This window comes from Lipotes vexillifer, unplaced genomic scaffold (assembly GCF_000442215.2).
Source record: "Lipotes vexillifer unplaced genomic scaffold, Lipotes_vexillifer_v1.1 scaffold308, whole genome shotgun sequence".
NCBI lineage: Eukaryota > Metazoa > Chordata > Mammalia > Artiodactyla > Lipotidae > Lipotes > Lipotes vexillifer.
Genome location: NW_006792985.1, coordinates 3,698,467 through 3,708,544, shown reverse-complemented (window position 1 = coordinate 3,708,544; position 10,078 = coordinate 3,698,467). Strand labels below are relative to the sequence as shown.

At 48.6% G+C, this 10,078-nt stretch overlaps 1 protein-coding gene across 1 annotated transcript in view; it reads right to left on the bottom strand.

The window, feature by feature from the left end:
- Positions 1–8,468, bottom strand: part of ADRA1A (adrenoceptor alpha 1A) — an 87,188-nt gene extending 78,720 nt beyond the window's left edge. The window contains exon 1 of the mRNA XM_007466172.1: positions 7,156–8,468. Within this exon, the coding sequence (XP_007466234.1) occupies positions 7,156–8,038 (883 nt within the window). The 5' untranslated portion in view covers positions 8,039–8,468. The remainder of the gene's footprint in view (positions 1–7,155) is intronic.
- Positions 8,469–10,078: the final 1,610 nt, after the last annotated feature.

Sequence of the window (10,078 nt, the reverse complement as noted above, 5' to 3'; positions counted from 1 at the left end):
GCGGCCACCGATTCTGACATCCAGCCAGACAGCCCAGTGAACTGGCCCTGGACTCATCCCTGCCCCACAGAGTCACAAGCCATAACATGACTGCTGCTTTAAGTTACTATGTTTTGAGATGACTGGTGGTACAGCAAGAGTAGCTGAAAAACTGGTCTCATGTTAAAATCACAGTGGCTCTTAGATCCTCTCCACACCATTCTCTCTCAGAAGTCAACCTTTTCCATAAATATCAGAGGCCTGATCTTTTGTACCTGCAGCGAAGCAACATAGTCTCGAGTTGTCTTGGGCATGCACAAGAGTCAGAGTCATTATATGTACTCGCCCCTTTTCCTGGCTGTTTTTCACGTCACCATCTGAGACTTTGCTATGTATTTAATTGTGCAGATTTTCAGCTCCACTAGGGCAGGGCTTTCTTTTTTTAATGTTTACAGTAATCATATTGCTGGTTGTGCCGTTATTTTTATTCTAAGAGTGTTGTATGTATGCTGTGGGATAAAGCAGATGAGTATTTATTTATTTATTTGGTCACGCCAAGGAGCGGCATGCAGGGTCCTAGTTCCCTGACCAGGGATGGAGCCAGTGCCCCCTGCATTGGGAGCGCAGCGTCTTAACCACTGGCCCGCCAGGGAAGTCCCGGCAGGGATTTGTTTGTCTTTATCTCCAGGGATTCTCTAGCTGCCTGGCACATACTACACACTCAATGAAATCTTGCAGATTAAGTGAAGGAATCATTCTCTGCCTCACTGCTTCCACCTGATAAGCTCCTTGCCAGCATTGCCTTTTCCCGAACACTCCATCTTAAAACTCATTCTCCCTCCTTACCGTGTTCTGTCTGCTGCCTTTTTAATTTTAAACTAATTCTCAAATAGTAGATTTCCACCTGAACCACAGCTCAGCCCAACGCTGTCTCCTTTCATTCAGAGATAATAGCAATGGCTCAGTCTGACGATGATGCCTGTTTTGTATTTAAATCAGATAATAAGCCCAGAGTTCTGACACATAACCATATGTTCAGTCGATGTTGCCCCCCCTTCATCCCTGTCTTTCAGATGCTTTCTTTTTCTCAGACCTCCAAGGGTGGTACAGCTCCTCATGGCAACATCCTGCATCAACATATGTCAGTGGGGACTTCCCTGGTGGCACGGTGGTTAAGAATCCACCTGCCAATGCAGGCAACACAGGTTAGAGCCCTGGTCCAGGAACATCCCACATGCCACGGAACAACTAAGCCCGTGCACCACAACTGCTGAGTCTGCGCTCTTAAAGCCTGCGAGCCACAACTACTGAGCCCGCGCCTAGAGCCCGTGCTCCGCAACAAGAGAAGCCACCGCAGTGAGAAGCCCGCGCACTGGAACAAAGAGTAGCCCCCGATCGCCGCAACTAGAGAAAGCCTATGCGCAGCAACGAAGACCCAACACAGCCAAAAATAAATAAACAAATTTATAAAAAAAACATATGTCAGTGATGGTCTGTGAATCATATGAATTCAGGTAAGATTAACATTTATTGCCATTTGCTCTGTGTTAGGCGCTATGCTAGGCATATTTTATGAAAAAGAAAGCCTGGGTTGAAATCTCAGGTCAACACTTTTTCCACCCAGCACACTGCCTTTGGTACTGTTGGGCTCTAAACAAAAGGATGAAATAAGCAAAGATGATGCACACACTTCAGGTGCCCAAGCTTCCTTGAGGCACAGTTATACCCTTCCATCTTTCATATGTTGAAGGCTAACACCTTCAAATTCTCTTTATTTAGCTTCATGATCAAAAATGGTTTTTTAAAAACATTCACTTTAAGGTATAAATGACTGATAACGACGTGAAGCATGATTCCTCACTCCCCCGAAGGGGTTCTCAATTTCAACCAAACATTTAGGATGCGGAAAGAAAACACGACTAGCAAGACTTAGACTTGAGAGCAGACAAGTTAGATTCCTACCTGCAATCACACTATTCAATCCAGCAACCAACCCAGCCCTGGTTGTGGGGAGCTGGGGAGAGGGTGAAGTGTAGAGTCCAGGAGGAGACACAACCTTCTCATAAATCCAGAGGGACCTTCAGCAATGAAACGGAAAGTCCTCACTCACCTGATTATCCTGGTCTGGTTCTTACACAGGTGGGTGCTTCACCTCTCAGCTTTGGACACTACACTCACTCATCCCTGCTCTGGTTTTAGTTTCCAGTCCCACTGTTCTCTGGCAGCCTAGCACAAACTGATAAGCTATTCTTCCCAAGAGACTACTTGTTATACTTAAGAGCTCGTGTCCCTTGTGTATAATAACATAATGGCATGTTTATCCTTCTATTCACATTTTGCATGAACTACGTACTTAAGATAGTTACTAAAAACAAATAACATCTCACTGATGGCCCAGCAGACGTAGTGCTGTCTTCAAGTCCCTGCTTAGTCAACTGCAATACTTCTAGAAGCTTCTGTAGTGATCTCCAGACACAGTTCACTGTTCTATTCCTCAGCACTTGTAATACCACTTTGGGGACCAATCTCACAGATTTGTGATAATCTTTTTCAATTTGTCTCCTTAACTAGATTGTGAGGCCCTTGAGGGCAGGGAATGTACTTTAGTCATTTTTTTGTTCTGTCTAACGCAGTGCCTGGAATTTATTATACAGCCATAACTCCTGGAAGAAATAGTGTCTTACTAGTTTAGTGTCAGGAAGAAAACGTGGACCATAGATGTGGTAGGTTCGGTGATCTTGTGCCCATCTTCACTTCAACATTACCAGGTCTCCAAGACAGCAGATCCGAGAGGGAGGCTATGATTAGACCAGAGTCTCCCTTCCCCTGGAGGACCTCAAGACCCAGTCCATCATGCTCATCTCCTTGGATAGCTAAGCCACCACCAGCAGCCCCAAACTCCCAATCACCTATCTTTTCCCAATCACCTGAACTTTTTCCACCACCTAACTCTGTATGACCCCTAATCTGATCTAGCCTATGTCCCTTCACACACTCCTCTTTTTTTTTTTTTAACATCTTTATTGGAGTATAATTTCTTTACAATGTTGTATTAGTTTCTGCTGTATAACAAAGTGAATCAGCTATAACACACTCCCCTTCTTTACCAGGGTCCCTAGATACAGTCAGTCATCAGCAACATTCCCTATCATCCTCAGCCTCTTAGCTGTGAGAAAGCAGCATCCAGCCTTCCTGATTGGCCTTCCTTTAAATTTATGACCCTAAGTCTCAAACACATCCTCAGGACCTCCTAAATGTCCATCAACTATTTACTCCCTCATCTCAAAGAGTAATCTTTCACATCTTCTTTTGCTCCTCAACCCTCCCTCATTTCCTATTCCTTCCTCACTCTTAGGTGATGATCTTGATTCTTGCTTTTTTCTTTTCAACTCAACTCAATTTACTGAAGATAGGGAATATAGATACCACAGGATAGTTTCATATACATTTAGATATTTGGTTCATTTCTTTTTAAGAATGAGCAGAATGATACAGAAGGGAACCTGAAGAAAGAGGAATTAAGCTGATGTCTAGTTTTATCTGTCTGACTACAATTTGCTCCTGATGTGCAAAGCAAAGCGCAAGCAATTACCATTACCCACATCTAAAATTTAACTCTCACAACCATGTTTTTGGCTTGGTAGTGAGGAACACCTGCTTTTTAAAAACTTGCATGTTTTCTATTCTCTTGGTCATTATGAAATTTAAAAATAACTTAGTTTTAAAAATACATAAAATTCATCAAATTTTGAGATGATCTTGATTCTTATTTCATTGAGGATATACATACATTTGGAAGAGAGCTTTACCTTTCTCCCTCCATACCTACTGCCTCTGTGCTCATACACCCTGGTTTCCCTGTCACTTCTAAACCCTCTGGTCTCCTTCCTTGCCTACACCATCTCTCTATTCCATCATTTCCATCAGAATATAAATATGATATCCTGTCTCCCACCTTTGAAAATTCTCTCTAGATCCTTCTAGCTACACTGCATTTCCCTGCTCCACTGTCTAGCAAAATCCTCCCAAAGAGTTGCCCGTTTTCACTGTCCCCACTTCATCTTTCATTCTCTCAAGAAAGCACACCATCAGGCTTTTGTCTCCATCACTCCACGGAAACTACTATCCTCAAAGCACCTCCTCACATCACCAAGGACCTCCACATGGCCAAGTCCAATGTTGATTCCCCGTCCTCCTCTGACTTGGCCTAGCAGCTGCATGTGACACAGCTGATGACTCTTGCCTTGGTGAAACATTTCTATTCAGCTTCGGGGACATCAGGCTCTCCTACCTCCCTGGCCACTCCTTCCCAATTTCTCTTGCTGGTTGGTTCTCCTTTTCCTGACCTTCAAATATCAGGATGCCCCAAGCCTCGGTCCTTATCTCTCTTTTCTCTCCAGACTTTCTCTCTTGCAGATCCTTCCATTTCTGTGGCTTTAAGTATGGTGATGTGTCCCAAGTTTATATCATAAGCCCAGCTTAGCACCAAATTCATGTATCTAACTGCCTACTTGACAGCTCTACTTAGACATCTAATAGACACTTCTCAACATGGCTGTACAAAATAAGCACTTGCACTTCACACTCCCACCAGCCCCTTACGACCTTTAGTTTTCCCAATCTCAGTAAAACGCACTACTATTTACCCGGTTGTTAGGTCCCCAAACCCGGGACTTACCTCTAGTCCTCTCCTTTTCTCATATCCCATGTCCAAATTTGTCATCTCTACCTTTGAAATAAGTGCCGAATGTGATCACTTCACATCACCCCCACCTGTCTCACCTGAGTGCAGGGCATCCTCACCTTTCTCTCCTTGACGTCTCCAACAGCCTCCTAACTGGTCTCCCTGTTTCCACTCTCACCCCAAAATAGCCCTCACTCCTCCCAGAAGCCAGAATGATCCTTTAAAAATATAAGACCAGCCACTCACCTGCTAAAGCCCCTTTGAATGGATGGCTTCCCATCACAATTAGAATAATATGCAAATTCTACTTTGGCTTAAAAGATAGGTCAGGTTCCTTCCCACCTCTGCACTTGCTGTTCCCTCTGCCCAGAAAGCTCTTCCTCCCAGACTTTGCAAGGCTTGCTCCTCAATTCAGTCAGGTCTCTGCTCAAATATCATCTCTTCAGAGAGGACTTTTCTGACCACTCGCCACATCGATAGATAGAGCACCACTCTATCCTCTTATTCAGTTCATTAAAAAAAAAAAAAAACTGCTTATTAATCCTTGACTTCTTAAGACATATTTATTTGTTTTTGTCTATTTCCCCCCAAAGACTGCAAACATCTTACTGCAAGGATTCTTTGCCTTGTTCATCCTAAGTGTCTAGAGCAAGTGCTTAATAAATACTCGACAAGTGAACAGATAGATGGATGAATAAATGTGCAAACTTCAGGAGAAAGGGATGGTATGCAGACAGGCAGGTAAGCAGCCAGTGACTCAAGTAAAGAGTGTTATTTAAATAAATTCAAAACTCTGATATAATTCTAGGAGCAGAGAAAGCAACAATGATGAAAGGCCAGGGAGTGGACTTGGAAGGGCCTCTCAAGCAGCCATGTTGGGTAGAAATTTCTGCAGTGATGGAAATGTTATATATCTCTGCTGTTCAAAACAGTAGCCACTGGCCACATGTGGCTATTGAACACGTGAGATGTGGCTGGTGGGACTAAATATTAATTTTCTTTAATTTTAACTTACATTAAATAGCCACGTGGGGCTGGTGGCTATGGTGTTAGACAGCAAAGCTCTAGAACCCGAAGAATCCCTTCCCCCGACTTGTGATTACAGGATAATAATGCATACCTCACTGAGTTATTGACAGGACTAATGATGTAAAATTGTCAATATCTGAAACATAGTTAGCCCTCAAAAAATAACAGCTATTACTACACAGTGTTGCAAATTACTTTCAGTACATGCCATGTAAATTGGCTCTAAAGTACAGAAACAGACTTTTATTAATTTTTTTATTGTAATTTTTTGTTTGCCAGAGTTAGTGGATAACCATGTGTGGGTCTATATTTGAGCTCACAAACTAAAAATAGCAAACAACCATTTTGGGGTCTCAGGAAGGCCTTCCAGAGATAGACGACGATTCCAAGTGGATCAGCTTGCTGATATTTATACTGAACTAATTAGTTTGACAACAGCTAATTTAGCATTTGCGAAAATTGGATTTGTAACATTACTGTGTTATTTTCAAACAGTGTCATCTGAAGCTTCCTGAATGATTTTGGATAAGAGTGGTGTTTGCTTTAATACTTGGTATTAAAATAAAGCGGAATGTATTTACTTATTGGAAACATTATGTTGAATTCTTTATTTATTATTTATTTATTTATTTTTGCGTTACGCGGGCCTCTCACTGTTGTGGCCTCTCCCATTGCGGAGCACGGGCTCCGGACGCGCAGGCTTAGCAGCCATGGCTCACAGGCCCAGCCGCTCCACGGCATGTGGGATCTTCCCAGACCGGGGCACGAGCCCGTGTCCCCTGTGTTGGCAGGCGGACTCTCAACCACTGTGCCACCAGGGAAGCCCTATGTTGAATTCTTTAAAGGTTAAATTGGTTTGGACATAATATCATTTTTTTTTTCTTGTCAGTGGCTCACCGTGCTTTCTTCCACACTGAATCCAGAAAACAAAATGAACACAGATACAGAACATAAGCAGACCGTTATAACTAACCCTTAATAATCTAACCTAATAATAAAATTACACGTTTGTTCAGAATAAGCACGGTGCTTACTTTTAGGACACAAGAATCTGCCGTCCACAGCAGCAGAGGTGAAAATGGCATTCCATGGCCCCTGCCTAAGTGCCTGGTGGAGACTGAGACTTGAAATCCGAGGATGGATGTATTTAAATCAAACACAGGCTTTAAAGCATTAAGAAAACTTGACGTTCTTATTAAGGAGACCAATTAATCTGCTTCAGTAGAATGCCACTTTGCAGTAGTTGAAAAAGTGCCCTAGGACATTATATAAATGAAACCAGAGCAGAAAGGGAATGAAAATTTACTTTTCTACATAGGAGCCTTTCCTCAACTGCCCTCCCTAGCTTTGCTGTTTGAAATGCACATCCTTTTTCTTCCACCCCTGACTGTGAGTCTGGGGTAGCATAGTGGGAAGAGGGTGAAGACTCCTAAATGCTAAAATGAGGTGCTGTAAGGACTTACCAATGGGCATCACTAAGAAAAAAGGCAGCCAGCAGAGGACGAAGCAGCCGACCACGATACCCAGTGTTTTGGCCGCTTTCTTCTCCCGGGAAAACTTGAGGAGTCTCACGGAGAAGTGTGTCTTGTTCTTGGCGCTGGGCACCCCGCTGCCTCCTACCGGGGCATTTTTGCGATGGATGCGGAGCGTCACCTGCTCCGAGTCCGACTTGTCGGTCTTGAGGCCGGACTTGAGGCCCCGGCTCTCCCTCTTGGCCACCACGTAGACCCGGCAGTACATGACCAGGATGATGGCCAGCGGCACGTAGAAGGAGCCGAGCGCGGAGAAAAGCACGTAGCCCGGCTCCTCATTGATCTGGCAGATGGTCTCGTCCTCCGGGGCCGGCTGCCTCCAGCCGAACAGAGGCCCGATGGAGATGACCAGGGAGAGCGCCCAGACGCAGAGCAGAGCCATGAGACCCCTCTTCTGCGTGACGATGGTGGGGTAGCGCAGCGGGTAGCTCACTCCGATGTAGCGGTCGATGGAGATGATGCAGAGTCCCATGATGGACGCAGTGCAGCACAGGACGTCCACCGCCGCCCAGATATTGCAGAAGACCCTGCCAAAGGCCCAGTAGCCCAAGATCTCGAAGATTGCGGAGAAGGGCAGCACCGTGGAAGTGAGTAGAAGGTCGGCCACCGCCAGGTTGACGATATAGTAGTGAGTGACCGAGTGCAGATGCCGGTGGCAGGCCACGGAAAGGATCACAAGGATGTTCCCCAGCACCCCGAAAAGGATGAGGCCCCCCAAGATCACCCCGAGCAGAATGGCCTTGGAAATGTTCACCGGTGGCGGCGGGTGGGTGCAGTTGGAGCTGTCCGAGGCATTTCCAGAGAGAAACACCATGGTCCCAGCCGGGGCCGGGCGAGGTCCGGCTCCTGAGGGCCACTCCGGGCCTGGGCGGAGGTGGGAGCGAGGGAGCGGGGAGTCAAAATGTCTCCGCTCCGGGAAGCCTTGCCTACTGGGGTTGTCTGGGGGTAAGAGAGAGCGTACGGGTGGGAAGCAACCCGGGCCAGCCCTGGAAACCCTCAGAAGGCCACGCAAAGGGGCAGGGCATTAAAGGCAACATGGCCATGGGCGCGCGGGGCTGCCCGCCGACCCTCTGCACCAGCAACGCTGGCCCGGGGCCCCAACTCCCTCCCTACGCGAGACTCAGCACGGAGCTCGAGGAGACGCCATGCAAAATGCAGTCCCAGAATTACGCGAGTCCCCTTTCCTGTACAGTCGGGTCCGTCCGGGTGTGAAGATTGAGCATTCTGCACATAATTTGGAATTCAAAAATCCAGCGCCTGTCTCTCCCACAAACCACAAGCACGTACGGGTCTGCCGTCGACTCTCAAAGGCGGGGGCCGTTGGCATCTGGGTATTTCTCCCCACCCGCAGTTACCGTCAGTGTGGCTGGACTCATGGTAGATCCAGCTTCTAGGTGCGCAGGCCGGGGGACGTGGATGTGAAATGTTTGCCAAGACCGAGGCGGCTGCGGAGCGTCGTTTGCCAGCGTCCTCCTGAAAGAGCGCAAAAAGAAATGCGGAGTGTAAGCCAGGCGCCCTGGGGAGCGAGGCTGTGCCCTGCCTCGACTGGCGGTCGGACCCGGCGGGGAGTCCCGCCGACTCTGCGATCCCGAAGCGGTTCGCCCAGCAGCAGGCTAGCGCGCGGGAGGGGACCGCGAGCCGTGCCCCGCCGCTGGGAATCTGCCCTGGCGCGCTCCGCCGCGCAGCCTCTCGCGGGGTTCGAGATTCGAAGCACACCCAAGCTGCAGCGCCCGGCGGTCGGACTGCTAGCAGCCGTGCAGTGAAATTAAAATCCCAGAGCCCGAGAAGCGCGATTGCGGCTGACGGGCATGCAGCGCCGAGCCAAGCCGGTGGAAACCCGGAGGATCTACCCTGTTGCCACTTGAACAGGTTGCTTCGCAGTCACCTGGAGGAGGCGGCCTGGGAGAGGGAGCCGCTGCGACCCGGGGACCGCAGGGCCAGTGCCACGCGCACGCTCACGCTCACGCGCACGCTCGAGGAATTCACACTTGAGTGTGCGGAGAGAGTCGGTCTGTCGACCAGCCAAGCCGGCCTGAGAGCCGCGTCCAGAGCAAAGCTCTCGCGACCCAACGAGGGCTGAATGCGACCTAGATCGGTCCAGGATTCCTTTCCTAGCCAGAGGATCAGCGGTCCCGGAGGACTCGAGCCTCAAGCCACACCCAGGCGGGCTCCGGGGGTCCAGGAAGAAGAGTGGGAGCGGGGAGCGTCATTCTGTCTAAGGGGCTGTGCAGGCGGTAGTCACTGCGGATTTTGTACAGTAGGTGTAAAAATCAAGTCCGCGCGCCGGCGGACAGGGGACGCCTCGTATATTCCGAGCTGGGGACCACGGTCTGCGCGCGAAAGCTAGGTTTCCACGGCTAGGGGCCGACCGCAGGGACTCAGGCAGGAATGCAGGGAGTGGGGACACACCTTGCCTTGTAAGGACTCTGCGGTTGGGCCTTGAGGCGGGATTCCCGGGCAAAGGCTGCTGTGAACATCACAAGTTCTAGAGCTCACAGGCGATACAAAAAGCCAGCAACTGCAGAAACCCGTTTCCCCCTACCTCGGAGCGGTAAATACGGGGTTAAAAAACACACTTGTTAACGAGGAGATAACTTCCCAGAATATATAAGGGAAACGAGGTGGGGTAAGGGTGCGGGTGAAAGAAGCGGAAAGAGCTTGGGGAAAAGTGGGAGTTGGGTCTCACCCTGAGGCCCAGGGAGGTTTTCCCTAATCCACCCGGCCCTGCTGGACGCCGGCGCCCGGCGCTGCAGCGCACTCACCTGGAGCGCGGATGCAGAGCCACTCGCGCGCGCGTGGCGGAGACTGGACGGGTTTTCGGTCCCAGGAGCAGCCCTGCCGCCTCCTCCCTCGG